Source organism: Mirounga leonina, unplaced genomic scaffold, assembly GCF_011800145.1.
Source record: "Mirounga leonina isolate KUSES-001 unplaced genomic scaffold, KU_Mleo_1.0 Mir_92, whole genome shotgun sequence".
In the NCBI taxonomy this organism is placed as follows: domain Eukaryota; kingdom Metazoa; phylum Chordata; class Mammalia; order Carnivora; family Phocidae; genus Mirounga; species Mirounga leonina.
In genome coordinates this window covers 8,874,587-8,899,985 of record NW_023270852.1, presented here as the reverse complement: position 1 = coordinate 8,899,985, position 25,399 = coordinate 8,874,587, and the positions used below count along the sequence as shown (strand labels likewise).

Here is a 25,399-nt window from a genome sequence, read left to right as displayed (position 1 = left end):
TACACACACACTCGTGCACACTCGTGGGTACATGGCACGCAGTCCCACTGGCTCCCACACATGCCATGGGCAGGCGCACAGCCTCTGCAGGAAGAGACATGGGGAGCTGTCTTATTTCTGCACCTCACTCTGCCTCCAGATTTTGCTCTCTCAGGACAGAACCTAAAGTATCTATTTAATAGATTCAATTACTTTAGGCTCCTGAGACCTTCCAACTTGATTCTGATTGCTTTAAGGTGTCAGATAATTTGGGAATAAATGGGGAAAGCATTCACATCCTTGAAGGGGTAGTCTTCCAGGCCCTAGTCAGTCATCACTGAAGTGGTAGCTGCGGGTTGCAGTTTGGGAAAGGGTGGCCTGGAGGGTGGGACCAGCCTCTTGTTGCTAGGCAGGGACGCAGGGCTCTGTCCTCTGGTCCTAAAGGACAGAGGCCCTCAGGGTAGTGCTTTGGCCTCCAAAGCAGGGGCCAGTCCCTTTCTGCTGACCTTCCTGGGAACCCGATGGGTGGAACCGAGGCCCATGCCAAGTGTCCCAGCAGGCAAGAAAACAGCCCTGCTTTCTGCCCCCTGCACCTCACTCTGGGGTGATTTCTTTTGTCTGCCCTCTGTCCGCTGTGACAGCGATAGCTCTTGGAGGTTGATAATCAGAGGTCACGGCCTTCAGAGACTGATGATGCTGTGCCAGACAGAGATGGATCTGTCCTGTCCTGCGCTCCAGAAACCTGAAGAAAGAGACCGGGTGTGTGGCATGTGGCACAAACCGTGCTAGGCCAGAAGGAGGCTAAGGGCAAGGGCTGTGGGCCCAGACTGCTGTGTGGGAATCTCAGCTTCACCACTGCACAGCTCTATGACGTCGGGCAAGATCTTTGCCTTCTCTGTGCCTCAGTTTCTTCTGCTGTGAAATGGGTATGATAATAGCATCCACCTCCTAGGGTGGTTGTGAGGATGAAATGAGTTACAGTGTAGAGAGCACTTGGAGCTCAGTAAATGCTCCAGACATTTTGGATATTGTTTTTAATAGTTAATGGGGAAGGCCAGGCCAGGCAGAAAGGCTGGGAGAGTCCTGCGGTGGGGAGTCCTGGCTGTGGACCTAGGGCAGCAGGATGGGGCCCTCTCTCAGCCCAGCTGGTTCTTCTCACACTCCCTCCCACCCAGTCATGCAGTCCTGATGGCCTATTTTGCACCACATGGACCTGCACGGTTGCAGGGTGTGCGCGCTGCTGAATCCAGGGTGCACGTGAGGACACCACATGGAGTGTGGAGACTGTGCCCCTCCGAAGACCCCTGCCCAATCACCTGTTCTCTCCTCCCCAGCTGGGGATTCACTGTCCTTCACCTCACCATGCCATGGCTGGCTTTAGAGTTGGTGTGAGTCACAGCCAAGACCTCCTCAGCACCCAGAGACTTTTAAGATGACTTTTTAAAAGAAGTTTTTGCCTCCTTTTAAGTGTGGCCCCTAGAAAGAGCTTTGGAGGACGGAGACCCTGGTTCCATTTCAGCTCCATCGCTTTGTAGCTTTATGTTCTTGGGCATCTTAGCATTACTGAGGCTTTATTCTCTGGAAATAGGAAAATACTTGCCTCTCAAGGCTGTTGGGGAGCTTAAATAATATAAATTTATAAGGGCTGGGAATACAATACACAGCATATGTTATTCTTCTCTTGACTGCTACAGCTTAGAGGGGAAAGACCCACGGCTTTGAGAAAGCAGCTCCCTTACTAAAAAACAAAGGTTCCCCTGGGGCCTGTGAGGACGTGGGGTGGGGGAGTGGAAGGAGCAGAGAGGGGAAGGCCAGCCTCCACGCTTCGGATCTGCAGGTTCCCCCAGACCTCTTCGGTTCTTTTCAGGCCTCAGCTCTTTCCCCGCACCGAAGGATCCCACCCCCCACTGCTCCTCCCAGTCCCCATCTAAGCAGCGGTTCCCATCCCTGGGTGGAGATAGGTAAGCCAGGCAGGCAGGTAAGAGTTAGAAATATCCCCGCTTCACAGAGAAAGAAACTGAGACTCGGAGGTCTGGGGACCGACCCGCCCAGCAGCCTCGGCCTTAGCCCAGGGTGGGCGCGGGCGCGGGCGCGGTCACGTGTGCGGCGTGGGAGCCCCCGGGGCTTCGGGGAAGGAGCGGGGGCGGGGGCGTTCGGAACGCCGGCGCCGGCCGGGGGTGGGGTCTCTGCCAGGGGCGGGGCGAGGGGGCGGGCCGCGGCCGCCGCCACGCAGCGCTCGGGCCCCTCGGCGCGGGACCGAGCCCCTCCAGTGGCGCCCGGCGGTGCGGGCGGGCCTCTCCCGCCTCCACGCGCGCGCACGCCCGCCGCGGCCCCGCGCACTCCGCCGCTTCGCCCATCGCGCCGCGCAGACAGCCGCTCGCCGAGCCCGCGGCCGGGGCCCTGGCGTGCAGCGCGGGCCTCGGCGGGGCCCAGCGCCCCGGCCCGGGAGGATGCGGCCCGGGGCGGCCCGGGAGCTGAGCAGGGCCCCCGCGCCGTCCCCTGCGGGCCCCGGCTTCCAGAGCCGCAGCCGCCGCCCCGCCCCCGGGAGACATGACTTCCAAGCCGCATTCCGACTGGATTCCCTACAGGTACGCGGGCGCCCAGCCCACCGCCCCCCTTCAGCTCGGGGGCGCGGGCTCGGCCCACTACCCTCCAGCGCTCGGGGCGAGCGGCGCCCACCACCCCGACCCGGGGTGCAGGGCCCCCGTACCCATCCCATCCCACATTGCGGGCGCGGGCTGGAGGTGCCGGGCCTTCCTACCCCAACTTTGGGCCCCGGGCGGACTGAACCGGCCTGCCCTGCTCCGTCTCTCGTCCGCCGGGGCTGCTGGAAGGGGCCAGTGCTCTGGGCCTGTGTGGGCCGTGTTGGGTTGGGCAGCGCCATGTGGCCGCCCGGGGAGGGAGCGCACTGCTCTGAGCCCTCCTCCTAGGCCCAGCACAGCGGGTCACACGCCGGTGTAGCTGTGGACAGACACCCGTATAGCTGCAGGCATGCACCCCCCGTGGGTGCATCGGGCCAGAGACACTCCTGCTGGTCTGTTCACACACGCAGAGCATGAATTCCTGGAGACAGTTATTCTGACCCAAGAGCACAGGCCGCTCATACACACATGCCCCTGTACGTCTCCACCGACACTGATTCTCGGTCTCACACAGGTGTACTCCTACTCTCTGTGCCCATAACATCCTGTATTTGGACAATACCTGACACCCGCTACCCACTCACAGGCACTACTCATATCAGAGACTCGGAAATGCACTTGCGAACAGGTCCATACCTGGACACCCACCAACTCACAATACACAGACCGCCTTTACACGCATAAGAGCACTCACGGAAGCACGGGTACCCTGTGTCCCCAGACTCTGTGGTCTGTCCCAAGGATAGATGGGCTTTGCCGGTTGCCTGGTGGCTGGGGTGGGGGAGGGGTGTTGGAGGCTTCTCATACAGGTGCAGGCCTTTCCCCCATCCACTCTTCATTCTCTCCATTACCCCTGGAATAGAGCTCATCGTCATGGCAGCGCCAGATCCTTGGCCACCTATTGGCTCCTGGTTGCCATGGGCTACGGGGCTGTCTCCAGGCCTCCCAGAGAGGCACGTGTGTAAGATGGGTGCTGGACTGCTGAGGGCCACTGTGCTATTGCCCGCCGAGGTGCTCATGCCTGCGGGCTGGAGGAGCAGAGCCTCCAGACCCGCCTTGTAACACAGCCAGCTCTCGGGAAGGGACCTGATTCTGGTCACCGATAGAAAATACTTCTGACAGAGCTCTTCCAGGAGTCTGTCCAGACAGCATCCAAAATGGAAACCAGCTGCAACCGCCTGAGGCTTGTTAAAAGGAGATCCTTCTGCAAACAAGCACCTGTCACTGACCTGGGGATTCAGGGTTTCTCCTGAGAACTGTTGTCTCTAAGCTCCTTTGGGGGCTCTAGGGCTTCCCAAGTTAGAATTTGTGGGTGCCCCTCCCACCAACATACACACGTGCACACACACGAGTCACCCATAGGGTTTCCTGCAGGCATAATGCAGTTACACCTCAGAGTCTCCCATAGATCAGGGAGATACTCCCATCGGGAGACTGGGGCTTTGCTGACTCAGGAGCTGCTTCCCTGCACCGGGCATCCAGGCTAGGGGCGCAGGTAGTTTCTGGAGCATCCTGGCTTGACACGTCTGTGCCGAGGACCTTCTAGAAGACCGTGCAGCCCCACGGAGTACCATTAACCTTTTCTAGCCGCCCAGCAGAGGTGCCTGGGGAGCACCTGCAGGCTGAGTGGCCTCTAACACTGTGGAAGTACGAGTGTGGGGGGGCACATGGCAGGGTGGTGGCCACAGACTGACTTAGGAGGGCAGGAAGGGAGAGCCCTTGTGGCTGTGGATACGATGGTATGTTTAGGATCTGGCAGAACGGGGGTCCAGGCCAGATCATGGGTCAAGGAAGCCTTTCCCAGAAGCCAAAGACCAGAACAATGTGTAGAGTAAGTGCACAAGTCTTAGAGAAAGCCTACCTCTAGGAAAGAGGTCCCTCGGGAGGTGGGCTTGTCTCTGGGAAATGGCTTTGTCCTCCAGAGGCGCCCAGGGCACTCGCATCCTTTAAGGGGTGATTTGGCACTTGCCCCAGCCTAGGCCCAACCACCCTATCCCCCCATTCCTTTCTTGGGCCCGAACACGCCACCTGGAGCACAGAATCTTATCGCCCTGGAAGCCTGTCCCTGAGGAGCAGCTTGGCACCTTTGTGGCTCTACTTGCTTGCAGTCCCATTGCTCTGTCACCCCTGCCTTCTTGCTCTGTGGCAGGGAGGGTGGGTCTCGAGCGGGGGGCAGGCTATAGTCAGAAGTTGCCAGAATCTCTCCTGCCTTGCTGGGGTCTTTCTGAGCATGCCCTGAGCCTGGGAAAGCACTGGACTTTGGGTGTAGCCTTCCAGAACGGGGAGACCTGGGCTGAGAAGAGGAGATGCAAATTGCCTCTCGCATTAACTGGGCTGCTGATTGCAGTTAAAGCCACATGCCTGTGTGATCGCAGAAAACTGGGGCAGAAGACAGGCAAGGCCGTTTACTTGCAGATGAGGGGGATGGGCACGTGGGCACGTGCTTCGGTATGAGGTTTTCCCCAGTGTCACAGCGTGTCAGAACTGGAATGCGTTGTTTGGTTTGGGGGAGAGAGGTCGGTCGATTTCTTGTTAGCTCCCCTGGTGGGGGTTTTACTCCCTCTGTGATGGCTGCACCTGCGTTCCCTAGGCCTGGCTCATTTTCTCTGAAGCAACTGCCAGTTGGCGATAATCTTCTTAAGGGTAATTGTGGCTCCGTTTATAATGATCATGGATTAATCTCACATTCTGACTCAGAAGGGAGCCATTTAGTTTATAAAGTTGAACAATTGGAATAATGTTTTGCCTTTTGATTTTTTTCTATTATTAGTAGTACTAATAATTTTCACTTCTGCCATTTTCTCTTATCTGTGTTCTTGAGTATTAAATGCCCCTCCTCCCTGGCTTCACAACCTTTTATGAGCTGCAGGTGGAGCATTAAGAGCGAAGGAGCGATGGCGGGCCCTGTCCTCAGTGCTCTCTCTGCACTGTCTCCCCCCAACCCAGCCCCGAACTCCTGGAGAGCAGGGACCGCACTTGGTCCTGGGCTGTGTGCCTGGCGTGGCCCAGCATAGACAAGATGCGCACTACTTTGAGTCAAAGAGGCATCCCCAGATGGTTTTTCAGACTTTCTGGCTTTCCTGGCTGCACACCTGGGTTCTCAGCACACCCGAGGGATGTAGTAGTCTCCCCTCAGGGAAAGGGATAGTGCTGGAAAGCGTGGCCCTGCGTCAGAGAATGAGCATCGCAGCTGGAAGGGCCCTTCCAGGCTGTTGGGTCCTCTGTGTGAATGCGCCCTTCCATCACGTGGGGGTGACCGTTAGAAAGCTCTTCCTTGGGGTGAGCCTCAGCGTGCCTCTGGGTTCCCTCCTCTTGGCTCTTGGGAGGGTCCTCCCTCCCACCACTTCCGGACGACGCTTCTGGGGAGTAGAGGGACTGCTGACCAAGCAAGACCTGGCTCTTCCAGCTCGGCCCGTGTGGGAAGCCTCGGGGTGCCGTGGATGCTATGGTGGCCGCTTCACCTCCGGCCGCAGGGAGGAGGGGCAGAATCTCTGGCTACTCCCAGCCTCGGTGCCCCCGCCCCGGGGAAGGCGCCCCGCTGCTGCTTCTGGTGGGAGGAGCAGGGACGCAGGGGTGAGAGAGAGGACTCAGGGAGCAGGGACTGTGCGGCTCCCCTCAGGTTGGTCTCTGCCCTCCTCCAGCAGGCGTCTGGAGCCACCTGCAGCTTCCTGGGTGTGGCCTGTCCCACCCCGAGCAGAGGGAGGCTGTTACTTCCTTGCTGGGGGCCCTGCTCCCGTTGTTGACCTTGGGCCCTCCCTGTCATGGGGGACAGCTTTGGCTCACTGACTCGTCACCTTGAGGCCTCTGTAAACAGAACTCCAAAGTCTCATCAGGCTGATGTCAAGCCCTGTGTCCCCCATTCTGCCTGTGTGGGGCAGACCTGGGTTTGGGGACCCACATGTAAGACATGACCTTCTCCTGTTAGGTTTCCTTTGGTTAGACTCTGCAAGCTCTCCGGTGTCTTCTGAAGTCCTATTGTCTTAATGAACAGTTTAGTATCACTTCGACTTTGTGTCACCTATAAGTCTGCTGTGAGGCCTGCCTTGTCTTTAGGTCATCAGTAAACATGCTAAGCAAGGGAAGCAGGATGCTGGAAACCTCTGATTATGGCATGCTTTATTGTCGCAAAACCCTGTCTCTTTGGAGGAGCATGCCGCTCACATTGCTTTATCTTGCCCACTAGTGACTGTCACTGATCCTTGCGATTCCATGTGGCAGCCTGGCTGTGCTGCCCTCCCATTTTCCCGGGTAGGTCTGGGGGCATGTGCCCTGACTTGCTGGCCGACTGGGCTCAGTCCTGCTGATCACTAGGTCTTCTAGCTCTTCAGTGAATCTGTCCCATGATCTTACCTGGGGCCTGTGTAAGACTGATCGATCTACAGACTACGATTTCTTCCCCCATCTGAACAGAAGGCTGCATTTGCATACTTTGAGCAACTCTCGGATTTCTTTTTTGTTCTTTAGAGATCACCAGCTGTGGCTCATGGCCCTCATTTGCATGACTGAACATTAAAATCACCTATGTTTCTCGCGTTAAAAGAGAAAATGAGGTGAGGGATTGATTCTGGGCTAACTTCCCCAACAGTTCTGAATCACCAAGTCAGGGCCGAATGTTTTAATGACGTGCCAAGTTTGGGAGCCCACGGCAGGAATGGAGAGGGCCCATCCTGGGAGACTGGGACTCCTGTGAGCCCTGTGGGCTTCTCCCTTTTGGGGCTGCGCCTGTTCCCACGCGTACTGTGTTTCCCTGGTGTTCCAGGCAGCCACTAGGGCAGATCTGGGCGTGCTGGGGTGGGGGTGGGGAAGTCTGGCACAGGTACAAGGCTTGCAGCCTGGCCCCCTGCGTGGTCTTGACTCCTCTGTCTCCCTGGGTCCAGCAGGGGCAGCTTCCGCTGTGCCTGAGTGGAAGGAATGTGGGCATAAAAGGGGGAGAGTGAATTGGGCGTGGAGTACGGGCCTGTCCCTAGGTAGCCTGGCCCCCAGGGCTCTGGTCAGCTCTGGTGGGTTAGCTGAGCATGCAGGGGGTGGAGTCTAAAGAGAGGCAGGGCCCCGGCTTCCTAAATGTGTTGTCCACGGCTGGCTGTTCCATCCCCTGGGAGCAGTGCCCCTCCTCTCATTCGTTATCAAGCATGGTTTTCTCTCCAGATACCTGTTGGGCAGCTCGGGGGAGGCAAGATATGGAGGGGCTGTCTCCCTGGGAGGCGAAGGGCCACCTCGTTCGTTGGCCCTGGGCAGAATGGGTGGATTGGTGGACACCGCCGACTGGGTTTCTCCGACCCTCAGGAGCCAGTGGCCGGTGCGTTCCTGGATCTCCCTGGTCCGGTCCCCAGCAGGAGGTGACCGTGATGAAGGAGCCGCCAGGGTCAGCTGGAGGACCCATCCATCAGTGCCCTGTCTCCTTTCCGAGGCTCCTGGCGGGGCCGCAGCTGCCAGCCCGGGCTTGGCAGCGATTCCGTAATTGGAGCCCGAGTTGTTAAAAAGCCATTACTTTCTCCTCTGTGGTTATCATTTAGTGTTGCCCAGAACAGTGCCCATCGGGTAGAGGCAGGCCAGGGAGTGGCGGCGGGACAGGAAGGAAGGAGCCCTGGTGGGAGCTGAGGGGCAGGGCTGCCTGGAGGGGTGGGGCGGGGGCGGGGGCGGGGCCTGCCCGGGTCGGGAGAGGGGTTTCCTTCCACTCCCTGGACACAGCCCCCCTTGTTGCCGTGGTTCTCAGCAGCCGCCGGGGCTTGCGGGGATTTGTTCTCCATCGGGGCGATATGCGCCTCCGACACAGGGCTGTCCGGCGGTCCGGGCTCGTCCCTGCCGGGGGCCCGTGACCCGCTTTCCTAGAAACAGGGCCCTGGCAGGAATCAGCTTTCCTGGACGCGCCGTCGCGCACTGTTGGAACCACCGCTCGGAGCTGCGTGGATTGCCGGCCCTCCCGGGGGGGTCGTGCGCAGCCAGGCATGTTCCTCCTCACCCCTGGCCGGGCGCACGTGGCTTCCCCCAGCCGCGCCCCTGCACAGGGCGGGGGGGGGGGGGGGCGCTCCGGTGTGCCCAGCGGGGTGGCCGGGGAGGGGGGGCGTGGCTCTCCAGGCTCTTCCAGGCTATCCGAGTTTCTGGAATCTCTTCAGAAGCTTACCCCTTTTCATCCATCTTTCTGTGAGGGCCGGTCCTGAAGTCCGTTCCACTTGTAGTCCTGCCAGGTGACCGGCGGTACTAAGGCCTGCGGCTCTGGCTCTTTCTGCCTGATCAGGGAATGGAGGTGGGCCCGGAGGAGGAGGAAAGCAGCCTCCTTGCCCGCGCGTGACCTGTGGAGAGTCCGGGCAGTGGGACGGTAGCCTGCACTAGGGATGTGCGGCCCCCCCGCCCGCACGGATAGGGACACCAGAGCCACCCTTGTCCGTCGAGCTGTCGCTGTGACCCGGCGCCTCTGGAGGTGGCTTTGCTTGTGTCAGCTTAACTCGCGGCCGATGTCCCCTTTTCTGAATGACCCTAGATGTTCGCGTCAGCACCACAGAGGGCGGGGCTTTGCCCTGCTCCCCAAGCTCAGTCCCCGGACGACCTGGCTGTCCCTGGCCCTGCCCTAGGAAAGCGCAGGGGCCTTGCGCCATGCCAGGGGGCCACGAAGCTGCCTCCTGCCCCGGGACTCAGAGCCAGTGGTCTCGTGGAGGCGACGTGGGCTCCTGTGGCCAGGCCACTAGCATGACTGAGATGACGGGCTGCCCCGCGTGGACCCAGGTACAGAGCTTGGCAGGCAGAGCGCGGCTGGATGTCAGGCCCCGTTGTTGCCGTCAGCCGGTGCCACGTGGAGTCCAGAGTGCCCTTTCTATTCATCTCCAGCTGGTTTGTAAGGAATCCGCGCTGCTCATGCCGCAGACCCCGGTGGACCGTGGCGTCTGTGGACTGAGCCCTTGAAGTCTGTGGGAGCAGATGCGTGGCCTCGGCATTTTTCAGTCCGGCCACTGACTTAAGGTGGAGAGGCCAGCGGCAGAGGTGTAGCCTCTCAGACCTGGCGGGGCCCCCAGGCACCTTGCTCAGCCAAATAAACGCATCCTTCCTTCATAACTCTCGCTGCTGCCCTCCGGCCTGGGGTGCCTGCTTTCTCGGATGGCACTCCCTGTGCCAGCCAGCTTGAGGTTTTAGGAGCCGGGTCCCTGTCGCCTGGTCCTGGCAGTGCCCTCAGGGAGTCCCACGTGCAGCTGTGGGCGATTCTAGGTGGACTGAGGCCTTGACTGAGAAGCACGTCTGTTTAGCAGTGTCTTCCCTTGTGTTCTGGCAGCCAAGGCTTTTGGAGAATAAGGCTGCGACCAGACTCAGCACAGTCGGGGCTCCTCTTGAGTGCAGGGCGGCCCCTGGGTGTCAGGAAAGGCCTTCAAGTAAGGAGGACAGCTACCAGTTAAAACCGGGCAGTTGTCTTAGGTTGTGGCCGGGGAGGTGGGCGGGGAGAGCCAGAGGTGGGCGGTGGGCTGTGGGCTCCATGCGCTTCCTGCCACACCCTTGGCCGGGCCCCCCGGAACACGGACACACGGGTAGTTTGGATGAGCCGAAGGAACACTGCAGGTGGATGACTGTTGCCGGTAGAAGAGCTCCTGTCGTCAGGAGGAGGTGGCACTGGTTGCAGCTTGTCTTCGGGGTGACTCGCCCTCACCTTCCCCCCTTAACACGCGTACTGTGCTCACCTGCGCACAAGCACACCCACTTCTTACGCAGGCGCTCATCTGCACAGCTGTGCGGTGTGTGCTCACACTTGTAGATGTGCTCGTGTATGTGGACACCTCCTGGTGTGTGCACACGCACGACGTATACTTAGCGCTTCGCATACAAACCTGATGCACTCAGGCATGCCTGTGCAGGGACCCGCTCAAGGTCTGGTCCAGGGGCAGGCTCCAGCATCACTGGGCCAGGGTAGTCTGGGGGTTCCCAGGGCTCAGGTCCTCAGACGCCAGCCCTACTACCCCCTAACCTTGGCTTTTATAGAATTTGGGGCTACGGCTAACGGATGTATCTTGGACTAGAAGGAATGCTAAGTGGTTGGAGCTCCCTAATTATGCTTGTCTTCCTGGGAGGCAAGCCCAGCCTATGTGAGTTGACCCTGCCCGTTCCAAGACCTTAGGGACTCAAGGATTTGATGCCCTGGTGCCCCCTGCGCCATGTTGGCTGGTTGCTGGGCTGCGTCTGCCTGCAGATATCCCCACCCAGCCCTAGCCCTGCCCTCAGGGGCTGGTTGGTCTTTTAGCTTCGCTCTCCCAAATGAGGGGACCCTCAGCCTTCTTTAAGAGGGGAGGGGGTGGGCAGCACCTCCATTCTGCCACCTGGCTCCTGGAGAGCCAGGAGTTTGAATAGAAGAGGAAAGAGTCTGCCGCAAAGGATCCAGCCTCCTCTAGGAAGGACAGAAAGATGGGAAGAGCTGGTGAGATCCGAGAGGGACTTGGAGCCAACAGGCGCCTGGGTCTGAAGCCCAGCCTTGGGCTTGGCTTGCACCTGACGCCTCTGGGCAGGTTCCCCTGGATCTCAGGCATGTCTCCTTCCGTACTTACCGGGGCCAGGCTGACCAGGAATTCCTTGGGTCAGCAGGGACCCCAGCAGGAGAAAGCTCCTAAAGTGGCCAAAATATAGCTCCCACCTTTTTGTCTGGAGCCACTTTCCAGATAGTAGCTCCACCCTTCCCCCCTCTCCTCTGCACCCAGGAGTCCTGACGGGAGGGGTTTGAAGAACCCAGATGTGCGAGGGGCGGGCTCTGGGTGGTGTTGTGGCAGCCGGTCGGCAGGCCCTGAGTGCCCCCGTCTCCCTCTGCAGTGTCTTAGATGATGAGGGCAGCAACCTGAGGCAGCAGAAGCTGGACCGGCAGGTGAGTGGGGCCGGGGCCGGGAGGACGGGCAGTCAGCATTCACCATCCTGGGTGGAGAGCGAGGATTGTCTCCCTTCCTGGGGTGACCCTGGCTGGCGGGGAGGAGGCTCTCACAGAAGAGAGGCGAGCCCTGTCTTGACCAGCTCAGCACCAGCACTGCCCCAGAGCTCAGGGCTTTTGCCGGGCAAGCAGCTGGTGGCTGCAGGCGGAGCACTGGACATCCGTACGCGTGTAAGGCCACCTGGGCTGACCTGTGCCTCCTTTTCCTGGACCCTGAGTCTCCAGGTGCCAAGGGCACGGAGCGTCGGCCCAAAGTGGGCTGTGGACCCCCTGGCAACCCCTAGAACCGAGCTGAGCGATCGGGGCCCTCTCTCTGGTCCCAGCTGGGAGCCTGCCCTCCGGGTGGAAGCGGCGGGCTGCGCTCTCGGGGCCCGCCGACTTGTGTGTCTGTCCCGTGCCTGCAGCGGGCCCTGCTGGAGCAGAAGCAGAAGAAGAAGCGCCAGGAGCCCCTGATGGTGCAGGCCAACGCGGACGGGCGGCCCCGGAGCCGGCGGACCCGGCAGTCGGAGGAGCAGGCACCCCTGGTGGAGTCCTACCTCAGCAGCAGCGGCAGCACCAGCTACCAAGGTAGAGCCTGCCCGGGGGCGAGCCTGGGGAGGGCCCCGCGCTGCGGCCTCGCGCCCCCTCCCGCCGGCACTGCTTCGGGGAGGCCCTCACGGCCGGCCGGCCGGCCGGCCGGCCAGGGCGGGCGAGGGGCTCCTCCCGCCCGGACGACGCCCAGCCCAGGTGGAGGGAGGCCGGGGCCTGGAGCCCGGGGCCCCGGCATGTGCTCAGGCATCCTGAGGCTTTGGTCGCCTTGGCGGGTGTTCCTTGAGCACCGACTGTGTGCCCGGGGCAGGGCCGGGCCCGCAGAAAGGCTGCAGCCCCTCCGGAGAGAGCGGGTCCCACCCCCGTCAGAAGATAGTTTCTGCTCACCTGTGGCTGCGAGCAAGTCACTTACTCTGTCTCGGCCTATTTTCTCCCCTCGTAAAGTTGAGGAACATCCTGTATCTTGGGGCTTTAAAAATCGAAGCGGCCAGTGTGTCCCGCGGTCCAGTCATGAATGCTGTTCCCTGCGGAGACTGCTGCCCAGGCTTGGGGTGGGGGGAGGGTGCCTTTGCCCAGCGCCAAGCCCTGAGGAGGCGCGGCTGGCTGACCTGGGGTCCCTGGTTCCGAGGGCCCCTCCAGCGCCGCCTGCTCTGCCCTCTGCTGGCTCTTGGTGTTAAATACAAGGGGGTCGGTTCCAGAGGCTGAGGGGGGGTTTGGCATCAGTGAGAACTGCTTCTCCCAGCGAACAGTTTTTCACTGACCATGCTCATCCATGTTGTATATCCATTTTTTAAATATTTATTGAGGGCTTACTTTGTGTCAAGCTCTGGATTAGAGGCTGAGGGTCCTGGGGAAGCACAAAACAGGCGTGTTCTCTGTTCATGGACTTGGAGGTCTAGGAAGGGAGAGAGTTAAACAGGTGGTCACAGGTGTGCTTGGTGGAACAGAAACAGGCTCTGTGAGTGAACGGCAGAGAGACTGCTCCCAGACGAGGGCCAGGGAAGGCCTCCCTGAGGAGGTGACGCCTGAGCAGGAATCCACAGGTTGAGTGGGAATTTAGTTGGGGCCAGGGGGGCCAACGTCCGGAGTAAGGACAGTGCAGACGGTGGGACAGTAGAGCAAAGCCCCTGTGGCAAGAGGGGACGCACTGAAAGCGCCTGGTGGGGCTGAGACTTGGGGTACCCGGGAGATGAGGGGTGTGCTGTGAAGGCCAAGGCCAAGTGGAAGGGAGCTGGAGGGGCCAGACTTTCGGGAGAATGGTGGTCTTCATCTTACAAGCAATGAGAAGTCATTCAAAGACTTTGCGCAGGTTGGGGTTCTGATGTGTGGAGACTGTGGAGGCCACCCAGCTGTGACCCTGTTGGTGTGTGTGCAGCTCTTTGTAGGCCAGCGTTCCCCTCCTGCTCAGGGTACTCTGGGTGCCAGGCTCCCATGGGCTTGTCCCACGCGGGCTGGTGCAGCCTCCCTGGAGTTCTTGCCCTACGAGTTCTGGGCTCTTCTAGGAAATGCAGCCTTTTCCGTCTTCAGCACCTTGAGTGACCCACTTTCTCCCAGATGCTCTCCCTCGCCCTGCCCAGGCTCACACAGTTTGCTGGCCCAGAGCTCTGACTGCGTGCTTCTTGGTTGATCATGCCGTGGGCCAGCCTGTTGACTATCACATGGGGCTTCAGGAACCACTTCCTTCCAGTTTGGCCTGCCCCGGCCCCTTTGTCTTGTAGAGGTGGGTGGGACAGAGGCCCTGGCAGGGCTTGGGTGGTGGTGGGGCCCTGGCAAATGTGCTGAGAAGTGAGTTCCACTTGGAGCTCTGGTCTCACCTAGGGCCCATGTTTCTCTCTCTCTCTCTCTCTCTCTCTGTCTCTCTCTCTCGGGCTCTCGCCTGAGCAGTTCAAGAGGCCGACTCACTTACCAGTGCGCAGCTGGGAGCCGCCCGCCCAACAGCACCAGCCTCAGCCAAGAGAACCAAGGCAGCATCTGCAGCGGGGGGCCAGGGCGGGGCCTCTAGGAAGGAGAAGCAGGGGAAGCACAAAGGTTGGCTTGCCTCCATGACAGCCCCTCCTCAGGAGGCCTGGCTCCCACTGGAGGGTTTGGGGGGAGGCTTCTCCTCCAGACTTGGAGGTAAGGGACAGGGTGGGAGGCCTCCATGAAGGCGCAGAAGGGCACTTGGGCCCCCACCCAGCTGGCGCTCAGGCTTCCTCTAGCTCATGGGGGTTCCTGAGCTGCCCATGGGCATGGGCAGGCTCCCCACACTGCCAGGAAGTGAAGTGAAGCTCGCCTGGGTCCAGCCCAGGCAGCCCCTCCCCGACCTGGCCTGAGCACCCTCCACCTCTGTCCTGCCCTAGGCAGCCTGTCCCATCCTTGGGCGGTACTCGCGACTGTCACATGGGCTTTCTCGACTCTCCCTCTAGCCCTAACTCCACCCTCTGGGCCCACAGACCAGTCTGTTCTCTCAGTTCCTCTCTCTCCAGAAAAGATCCCCAGAGATCAAGGACCGTTACGGTGGCTCCTGCCACAAGTCTGTCTCTGCTGGCTAGACACCCCGTGTCCCCAACCCGTGTGCATGCGCAGTGATTCCCAGGCGTCTGAGACGGGGTTGGACAGTGGTGTGTCCGGAGTCATAGGCTTTGGAGCTGACTGCAGCATTGAGGGGCCTAGCTCAGCCGGGCAGGGGACTGCCACCTGTGTGGGCCAGGCCTTCTGTTACTTGGGCACCTTGGGCAGGGTGACGTGGGATGGGAGAGCTTCCATCGGGAAGGGGAGTGCAAGCCGACCTCTGTGTTTTTCAAGGGGCCCCATGTGTTTTGAATGACGTGTGTGAGTTATGGGGTGTGTGTGTGTGTGTGCACGCGCGCGCGCGAGAGAGATCAGCACTAATGACTGGGAGGTGGCCATGTCTGAACGAGTGGTGGCCTTGGCCATGGTCATGATTGGTCCTTGTTCTCCATCTTATTTTTTTCACTGTGCAGTTGGTTTCGTAGATGGCTGTCTTCTGCCTAGGGATGTGAGGCATTTCAGACCAACCCTCGGCAACTAATCTGGGGGAACAGCAGAAGAAACGAAGCCCATGTCCCTTTGTAGCTTGTTGATCGTTAAGAGGCTGGCAGCAGTCATTAGTGTTTTTAAAAATCAGTTTTGTAGAGGGCTCCCCCCACTCATCCCTCACCCACTTCAAAGACGTCTGAGAATCCAGGCTCTCCCCCCCCCCCCCCCACGTGGCCTGCAGGCACCAGCGGGCCAGCTGCACTGGCAGAAGACAAGTCTGAGGCCCAAGACCCGGTGCAGATCCTGACTGTGGGCCAGTCAGACCACGCTCAGGACGCGGGGGAGACGGCAGCCGGCGGGGGCACACGGCCCAGCGGGCAGGACCTCCGTGCCACGATGCAGAGGAAGGGTGAGCCCTGTGGGGGTTCAGTGACACCCCCAAAGCTCAGTCCCAGGTTCTCAGATGCACCATTCTTAAGGAGCATGGCCCTGGTAGGGGGCACAGTGCGAGACCAATGAGAAACTTGGGTGTAGGGGTCCCTGATAAGGTCAAGTTCAGGGAAATCAACTAGGGAAAGCAAACAGTCCACAGCCCAGCCTTCTCTCCCCACCTCTATTTCCTGTCCCTAGGGAGACCCAGGTTTGGAGACAGATTTCCTTTCCCTCCTTTGAAAAAGGTCCTTTTGAAAGTGTTTCCCCTTCATCTGCTGAGCTCGGGGAGCAAGGCCAGAATGCCCAGAGGCAGGGCAGATCCTCCCAGGAAACCTGCTGCCCAGAGAGTTTCCCCACCAGGAGCCCCGCCCCACGGAGTCCCTGGTACAGGGTGGCAGAAGGAAGCCTGGCAGGGCCACACGTTCCAAGAAATGAGATCAGGGCTGGCTTCCTGGAGGAAGGGCCATCGAGGCAGCAGGAGGCTGGGGACAGCATTCCAGGTGGGGAGAAATGTGTAGACAGAAGGCCACAGGCAGGCTGGGAGAGGAGTCAGTGGGCCACGTGCATCAGGCCAGGGAGGAAGGAGCTGGGCCTCTCCCAAGCAGATTCCATGGTCTGTGCCAGCCGAGGCCACCAGTAGACTCGAAGGCTCCCGGCACAGGGTCAGCTCCACTCAGGCCTCGCTGCCCAGCAGATGGGCGCTGACTGCCTGAGAGGGGGGTCTCATGGGAGGACTGAGCGGAAAGCTGGGTGGGGGGGGGTTACACCCTAAGGATGGTGACCAGCCCCAGGTCATGCATGCCCTCGAGAGGACGTGTCCTTCCGTATATTTGGATGTATGTGTGTGGACGCATGTGTGGACATATGGCCGTGTGTGTGCACGGGTGACTCAGTGCTTCGGAACGGGTGGCCGGCGCGTCTGTGACCACTCGTCCCTTCCCGTTCCTCTGCCCTGCCCAGGTGTCTCTAGCAGCATGAGCTTTGAAGAGGAAGAGGAGGAGGAGGATGAAAATAGCTCCAGCTCCTCCCAGCTAAACAGTACCACCCGCCCCAGCTCTGCTACTAGCGGGAAGTCCGTCAGGGTGAGGCGCTTCCCCTGCCCGGAGTGGGGGGTGGGCGGGGTCCCCAGAGGCCTGCGTGTGAAGAAATGGAGAGTTGGCTCTCTTGGGACTGGGCCTAGAAACCGAGCAGGAGCTTTTCTGGCCAGGGCTCTTCTGTCCTCTCCTGCTTCCTCTTCTCTTCAGCCAGGCCAGGAGTGGGGGGCTCGAGTTGGAAGGGATGGCCCTGAGAACCTGCCCACATCCTCCATCTCCCCCAGCCCTGGGGACGGCTGAGGTGGGGGAAGGGCTGAGGAGCTAGCTGCTGACCCCAGGGCCGGGATGGCCGGGCCCACATCCCAGGGACCCTGCCCCAGTTCCCACCACCACCACCACCACCACATCAGGAGGCAGCTTTGGGGCCCAGACCACCAGTTGCAGCTGCTCAGGGTCTCTGGGGCTCAGGGCTCCTACTCTGTCCCCTGTAGGAGGCAGCCTCGGCCCCCAGCCCGACAGCCCCGGGACCCTCGGCGGATGTCGAGGTCCAGGATCTTGAGGAGTTTGCACTGAGGCCAGCCCCCCAGGGTATCACCATCAAGTGCCGCATCACGCGGGACAAGAAGGGGATGGACCGGGGCATGTACCCCACCTACTTCTTGCACCTGGACCGCGAGGATGGGAAGAAGGTGAGGTTGGCCCGAACTTGCAGTTTCCCTGAGGCAGGCTTGAGGTCCTATGGGCTGGAATGTGACTGGGAGCCTCAGGTCCAACACTGAGCTTTCCGTTCCCCCAAGGGATAGAAGCCTCCGTGCCCGGTCAGTGCGTACCTTTGTGTTTGCTGGTGTGTGTGTGTGTCACACCCACGGTTGTGACCAGAGGCTGGGCCTGGAAAGTGACCTTGCTCCATTCCCCAAGGTGTTCCTTTTGGCGGGAAGGAAGAGAAAGAAGAGTAAAACTTCCAATTACCTCATCTCTGTGGACCCAACAGACTTGTCTCGAGGAGGGGACAGCTACATCGGGAAACTGCGGTACTAGCACCCCCCTAGGAAGCAGGTGGGGCTGGGAGGGAGGGGCCGGGCCAGACTCTGGAGTGGGCGTGTCTTGTCCCTGGGGGAGATCTAGGGCAGGGGTCAGATCCTCTCATAGAATCCTTTGTCCGTCAGCTCCAGCCATAGGCCCGGGCCTGTGCCAGCCTAGAGCCAGACTCAGAGATGGAGCTCCCATACCCTACCCCAAGCTGCTCCCAGGTCGCTGGGGCATAGGCCCATCAAGAGGGACAGGTCAGACCTCAGGAAGCCACTGACGATGTGGGCCACCCTGGAAGAATTGCCTTGGCCCCATGCTCAGTGCCAGACGGCACGGCTGTGAGTGAGCCCTTGAGGGAAGAGAGCACAACCTTGGGGTCGGGGGAAGGCTCTGAGCTAGGCCTCAGAGCTAGGGGAGTGTTTGCCAAGGGACAGAGTGCCAGATTGGGGGAGTATAAATCAAGCTTAGAGGTGAGGAACTAATGCTGGAGATGGGGCTAGACCAACACTCAACAGGCTGGACAGGAGAGAGGGGGTTGTGTCATCCACTCTCCGTGGGATGTTGAGTGCCTTTTGCAGTCTTGCCAGATGCCATCTGCTTGCTCGCCTCCCATGAGGGGAGCACTCCTGCTCCTCCAGGGAAACCTGTGGAACTGAGACTTACCTCCTGGGATTTCCCTCACTCAACTAGGATGCCCTTTGATTCTATTCAGAGCGAGTCCAGGCCTTCTCCCCATGAAGGACCTTCAGAGGTGGGGATTCAGTGTGCAGTGTGCTCCCAGGTCTGCTCCTGGCCCAACCCAGAATGCTCTGCAGGCTCCTCATGGGACAGACTGAGCTGCTCCCTGCCCTAAGGCAGAGGGTGCATGATCCTCTATTGATTGCCTGTCCTTCAGGTCCAACCTCATGGGCACTAAGTTCACCGTTTATGACAATGGAGTCAACCCTCAGAAGGCATCATCCTCCTCTACTTTGGAAAGTGGAGCCTTGCGTCAGGAGTTGGCAGCTGTGTGCTACGTGAGTCGTGCGTTCCTGAGTCTCCGGTCCCCAAGTTAGACAGGACACCGAGGACTTGCTGCCCGGTCTGTGGGCTGTCCCATCTATCTTTGTGAGCAGACAAGACTGTACAGAGTTGGGCTGCCCTCTGTTGGCATGGCCCCTGTCTGTCCTCAGAGCTCAGACCACAGAAAGCCATCTGCCTGGGGAGCTCTGGGAACTGGGCTGAGCTCTGTGCAGCCCAGCCTGGGAATCGCTGGGAAAGGAGGCGGCAGGAGGCCTGAGATCTTGTTGGTGCATCCTCCACCCCTTCCTCCAGTACCTGGGCCCTGCATGGACTACAAGGCCCTTTGCATAGTCATCTCATGGAATGCATGACCTGAGAGCTCAGTCCTATTTCCTTTACTGTATAGATGAGGAAACTGAAGCTGAGAGGTTGGGTCACTTGCCAGTGTCATACAGCACATAAGTGACCAAACTGGAATGTAAATACAGGGAATTTTTCTACCTTTTTTTTTTTTTTTTTTATTCATGAGAGAGAGAGGCAGAGGGAGAAGCAGGCGTCCTGCGGAGCAGGGAGCCCGCTGCGATCCCAGGACCCTGGGATCATAACCTGAGCCAAAGGCAGACGCTTAACCATCTGAGCCACCCAGGCACCCTCTACCTTATTTTAAAAAGGGATTGGTACACCCATTAATCTGGGCCTGGGTACTTCTTGGAGGCCAACTGGGAAAGCCATAGCTGTTCTGTATGAGCCTGTGGTGCCACCTGCTGGTCACCTTTGGGGAGGCAGCCCGAATCTCTTCAACTGCTCATTGAGCCCAGCTAATACTGTTTGAGGCACTAAGGATACAGTAGTGAACAAGAGATGCAAATTTATACCGTTATGGGACTTAAACCCCTAGTGGGGAGACAAGCTATAAAACAGATTTATAAGTAAAACAAATAAATAAACGTGAAGAAGAAACAATCAGGCCTGGAAATGAAATGTTCAGATGTGTGGAAGCTTTTAGTAAGGATGGCAGGGAGGGCCTCCCTGAGGTAGCACTTGGGCTTTAAGGCCCAGAAGGAAGGGAGAGCCAGCCGTGTAGTGGAAAACACAGCCCGTACTGATGTCCTGAGTGGTTGGCATGTGTGTGTAGGGGCGGGGGGGCTGCGGGTAGAGCAAAGCGCAGAGGAGGAGAGTAGGTGGCGGGGAGAGGAATGTAGTGGGGCCCTGCCACGTGAGGCTTGCAGTCAAGACCTTCAGCTTTTAATCTGCATGAACAGTGGAGGCAAAGATGTGACTTAACGGGACGACTCGCTGCCGTGTGAACAGATGGGCAGGGCAAGGTCGGAAACCAGGAATCCAGATAAAGGCTAGTACTGTGACCTCAGGGAGAGACCGTGCTGGTAAAGTGGTTGAGTTCCAGATAGAATTTGAAGGGAGAGGTGACATCATCTGCTGATGGATTAGAAGTGGGTTGTGAGCAAAAGAGAGTAGTCAAGTATGACTCAGAGTAGGTTGCCTGAGCAAATGGAAGAACTGAGTTGTCAACTGAAGCGAGGAAGACGGTAGGGAGGAGCTGGTTTGGGCAGAGTGGAGATTCGGGAGCTCAGTTCGGTTGGGTTAAGTGTAGAGATGCCTGTTAGACAGGCGGAGATGGTGAAAACTAGCTCGTCAGCTTTATTCCCTTTCTCCCAGTCTCTCCATTAGGTAAGTAGAGTCCTCAGATGGCCAGTGTTGAGTCCTCTCTCTCTCTCGGTTTCCCAGGAGACAAACGTCTTAGGTTTCAAGGGGCCGCGGAAGATGAGTGTGATTGTCCCAGGCATGAACATGGTTCACGAGAGAGTCTCCATCCGGCCGCGAAACGTGAGTCTCTCCCCACCCCCCGTCATCCCATCATGTGCATGCACTTCTGGGAGCAGAACTGCAGCTGCGCTGTGTTAGGTGTAGGGGACGCAGTGGAAGAAGCCCCGGGGCTCTAGGTGGAGGTCTAGGGAGATTAAGGACTCCGTCCCGAGGGCAGATCCCTTTTTAGGGCGGTTGTGCGGCCAAGGCACGGGGCCGGTGTGACTCAGGTGAGGCTGCCTTCCCAGGAGCACGAGACGCTGCTAACACGCTGGCAGAGTAAGAACACGGAGAGCATCATCGAGCTGCAAAACAAGACCCCTGTCTGGAATGACGACACGCAGTCCTACGTACTCAACTTCCATGGACGCGTCACACAGGCCTCCGTGAAGAACTTCCAGATCATCCATGGCAATGACCGTGAGTGTTTCTGTCCTTCCTCAGGACTGTCCCCATGACACCCAGAGCCTTTAGCTCAGGGTTCAGCTCACCCAGCCCTGCCTTCATAGGCCAGAGCTCAAGGATGTGGGTTACATGGCTGCGATCAGAGGTCAAAAATTCTCTGACCCTATGACTGGGAGGCCCTTGGAAGAACTTTCTTTGGAGCCCTAACCCTAGACCCTGTGCACTCAGCAGAGTCTCAGGTGTGGGAACACCCTCTGAATGGACTTTTTCTCTTCTTCTCTGTCTCCTGGTATTTGTGTGCCTCTCGTTCTCCTCTGTCATCTACTCCCTCTTACCCACCACTTCTTCCAATTGTTTTACCTCCTTTGGGCATCTCTGCTCACCTTCTCTGCCCGTTATGATTTGTCTGTCCGCCACCCCCCCGCACCTTCCCTGCCCTGTCCTGTGTGGCTTTCCCTGTGCACGCGTGTGCCGGGCTCCAGCGGACTACATTGTGATGCAGTTTGGCCGTGTGGCAGAGGATGTGTTCACCATGGATTACAACTACCCACTGTGCGCGCTGCAGGCCTTTGCCATCGCCCTGTCCAGCTTCGACAGCAAGCTGGCCTGCGAGTAGAGGGCCCCCCTGTGCCCTTTGGGGTTGCCCAGCCTGGAGTGGAGCTGCCTGCCTGCAGAGACAGCCCTGCTTACCCTCTCTGTACATAGGCCTCCCGCCAGATGAACCTTCAGCTCTCAGTGGCGCCCTGGCCCAGCCGGCTCAGACCGGACTCCTGCCTCCACTGTGGAGACAGGACCAGGTGGGGGAGGTGTGTGTGTGAGGGGCCAGCGTGAATTCTTCCTGGGCCCCAGGGTCCGTACGCACACTCCCACTCTTGAGTTAGTATCCTGCTGCAGCCGTGTTTGCCAAGCTGGGCAGCCTCTTCAGCTGGGAAGGTAGGAAGAAACAGAGGGAGAGGAAGCACAATGCAGGGCTGCTGGGGCCCAGCCATCCACTCAGTCTAGGAATCAGGTGACAGTGGGTCCCCGACAGTGAAGGGCACAGTGTGGGTGTGTAGGTGTGTGTTGGGTACATCGATTTTATATAGAAGGGCTAGGATTGGCTTCCAGGCCCTTTGCTGACTCCGGAAGGGCTCAGCCAGGCTGGGAGAAGTTACGGGGGTTGGGGAAAGGTGAGTGGCAAGAGCTTGTCAGGACTGCGGGGGTCCGGCTGGCGAATTGGTTGGTGGCCCAGGGTTCCCGCCCATTTGGTTCCTCTAGGTTTTCTGGGTGCGCACGGAGGCAGCAGGAGGCCGGGGCCTGCGGGCCCCAGGCTCAGCATGCGGGAGGTACACGGCACACGCTGCCTGAGGAGCTTTCTGCGGGGCAGCTTGTGCGGAGTGCCCAGGAGACGCGGACGGGGCCGGGCGCCCAGCCTCAGAGGGCACTCAGGTAGGCAGGCCTGGGCCTCTAGCTGGCAGGGCAGCGGTCCTAAGCCATGGCGTGTTCTGGGAAGAAAGTAGCTCCAGGGGTTCTGGCCGGTGCCTCGCAGCCCCTGTGCGCAGCCTAAGTCGGGGCTGCTGAGGCCTTGCGTGTGGTTCTTCTGGGCTGGGAATGGGACAGGGTGAAGAAAGGCAGGGAGTACGTTAGAACCACGAGAGAGGAGAGGTGGCAGAAGCCTTAGAGATGAACTAGTACAACGTGTCACTTTAGGGGAATCACATTTAGAAGATGGACTTGCACCGGGTCACCTAGCTGGTCAGTGGCCGAATTCAGAACTTCCGCCCCCTCGATTTCTTTGTTCCTACCATCCCCCGAGAAACTGCTCTCTCTGGTTCTCTGGCCTTCCTGGGCCCCCGGTCTGCATGCCCTCCCCCTTTTGTCTGATTACAGAGACTTAGAAATGTCGGAGTTGATGTACGAAATTGAAACCGTTCTCAGAGGGAAATTAGGCAGTTTCCTGCTGAAAGCTGGCTTTTTGAACATCAGTCTAATCAGGACTGCCCGGTGTCTGGCTTCTCCCCGAGGGCAGGCCTCATGAAGGCCGTTGCGCCTTTCTCTGTTGGGGTGTGGTGGGTGAGGCGTGAGTGTTCCAGGGCGGGGCCTGATCTCCACCATCCTCCTCTTCGGATGGCACTCTTGACCCTGAAGCCTAGGGAACGCTAAGCTCTTGCCTGCCATTGACCCTGGCCGAGGCTGCTTGCCCAGACGGAGGCCAGAACTCAGTGGGAAGCAAGCAGGAGTTCTTCCCTTCAGCGGAGATGTGCTTGGAAAGGCTGCATAGAAATTTTTGGTTTAAATAAGTCCTACTTGAAACATGCGAGTGAGGCTCTGTAGTGAGGGGGAGTGGTTCTGACTGAAGTGGTAGGTAGCAGTGTGTTCTCATTTCCTTAGATTTCCTATGTGGAGTGTTCTAGCGGGGATCTGGGTGAGGCCCCTCTACAGGACTGGTTTCTGGACCACTCCTGGGGTCATTCTGAAGGCACTAGACTTTTTCACACTGGGGCTGGTCCACTTTTCCACAGTCCCAGTTGGGCTCTTACTCTCCTGACTGGGAAGAGACCTGTTGACATTTGGGATGGTGGAAGCTAGACCTCAGAAGTCTTGTTTAAGCTGTTTCTCTGGGTCTAGGATTTTAGAGTAGAACAGATTGATCTGAGAGGAAAGCCTGGTGCTAGTGTGGAAAAGGCAGAAGCACAAGGGCAAACGCTCACACCCTGCGTTCCATCGAATATGCAGGAGAGGACGAGGAGGGGTTAGGAACGTGTCTTGAGCTTCCCAGCCTAGACATGGGGATGGTAGCTCAGCAGCAAAACTGTTGGGCACAGAGTGACAAGAGCAGTTGAGTCACCTGCTCGAGACCCAGCTTCACAAGGTCTGTTCTTAAGACCCCATTCCTGGTGATGCTGGTTTTCCCTGACCACTGGTCGCCTAGCCATGGGCCCAAAGACTCAAAAAGCTGCCAGGGCCCCTGGAGACCACCTGGGCTCAGCATCTCCCAGGGTAAGAGCTCTTGTTCTTCACACCCTCTACCCAGATGGGACTGGATGATGGAATGAGCAAGCCCTAAGGGTGGTGGGCAGCTGGGACCTCAGGCAGCTCCTTCTGTCACTGCTCCTGGGGCCACACCCTCTTCCCCCAAACAGCTCTTCTGTAGAGCTGTGATGTTCACTTTCCCACTCTTTCCTTCTGGCTCCAAGGTGCTCTGTCTCTGTGTGTCTACGTGTCTGTGTATATTTGGGGAAAAGGGCAATCTGCAACTCACCCACTGAGGTTTCTTACTACGATCATTGTTCTAAGGATGAGTAGGAAAGGAATAAGGATATTACGATTACCTGTGGATTTTGTTCATTCATTTCATGCTGTTTGGTCAGAAAGTAAACCTGGGAAAGTACCAGCTCTTTCTTGGGAGAAATATTAGGAGGATACCGTCTTAAGAAATTTTAGTTTTTCAGTTCCATTTTGCATTACCTGAAGAAATTGGTATGTTACATGCATGCTTTGGGATGAATTTGAACATAGTCTAGTGAATGTGCCTTAAAAATCACGACACTAGTTCAGAAGGAGCAGTTAAGGTCCAGACGCATGCTGAAGACAGGTGTTTGTTAGAAGCCAGCGAGTGTGAAAATTTGGAGTCTGTGTCCTTCAGTGACGAAAGGGGCAACAAAATTGCAGAAGCTTGTCTTTGGTCTGGAAATTTTAGAGGAAATTCTAAATTTAATAAGCAGTGGTGGTGATTTCAAACCTCCTAAGGACATGCTTTCCTCACAGTGTGGTCCGCAGTGAGGGGAGACGCTGGGCGGCCCGTGGCTCTGTGACGCAAGCACAAACCCTCTCCTGGCTGGAGTCCCTGGTGGTCCCTCACTGTGGCAACACTGGCCGCCCCTCCAGCATTCTTTGCCCCAGCTGAGCTGTACCTGTGACCTCTGAGCACACTTTTCCAGAGCTGAAGGAGTCTGCTGTGTTGTGGGGCCCAGCACTGAATGGTAGCGGCCCCCAGGAACAGACCAGGGGAAGGGCTCCTGTTTGTGCTGGGTCCCTTTCTGTACCTCCAGTTTGCAATCTTGCCATCTCAGGATATGGGGGGGTGGGGAGGCATAGCAGAAGCGTGCGGATTTAATTTTCTGACCACGTTGCGAGGCACGGTGGTCTTCTAGAGCTATGTGATTCTGAGCAAACCACATGATCTTCCTAGGTCGTTTTCTCATCTACACAGCTGCAGTAAGAATTAGGGTGAATGAAAAATTGATCTTTGCTTTCATCACTACCTTTTCTGGCTCATCACTGTGCCTTTTTTCTTTCCTCAGAAACCTGTCACACCCATTCCTCTCTCCTGTTCTACTGCCCCTCTCCCTTCCCCCATCAGGGTCCAGGCAGAGCTGCAGATTAGGCCAAGATCCAGAGTTTCCTAGAGTGTAATTTTGAGTGGCTTAGAAAGGGAAGCCTGACTCTGGCCTCTTTAATCCTGCAGAGTTTCAAAGGGGACTTGGTCAGGATGGGGGGACACTTCTCTTGCTGGGATTAGCCATTTAGCCAGTTTTCCTAATGCCTAGAATATGTATGTCCATTTGCACAAGATTGTCTTTTCCTATTCTGGAGTGGTCATTTTATTTTTGTTCCAAATTATCTGGAGTTTTAGACAAACTTGCAAAACTGTGCTTTTATTAAGTGACTTTTTG

General features: G+C 58.3%; 1 protein-coding gene across 1 annotated transcript; it reads left to right on the top strand.

Annotated features, from left to right (window-relative positions):
* Positions 1-2,467: 2,467 nt before the first annotated feature.
* Positions 2,468-24,158, top strand: TUB (TUB bipartite transcription factor). Its single transcript, XM_034995480.1, has 12 exons — positions 2,468-2,567; positions 11,400-11,451; positions 11,916-12,078; positions 13,924-14,067; positions 15,260-15,427; positions 16,411-16,532; positions 16,976-17,173; positions 17,403-17,515; positions 18,409-18,529; positions 20,262-20,360; positions 20,588-20,759; positions 21,227-24,158. Exons 1-12 carry the CDS (start codon positions 2,530-2,532, stop codon positions 21,358-21,360), a joined length of 1,524 nt encoding a protein of 507 aa, XP_034851371.1. The 5' UTR covers positions 2,468-2,529; the 3' UTR covers positions 21,361-24,158.
* Positions 24,159-25,399: the final 1,241 nt, after the last annotated feature.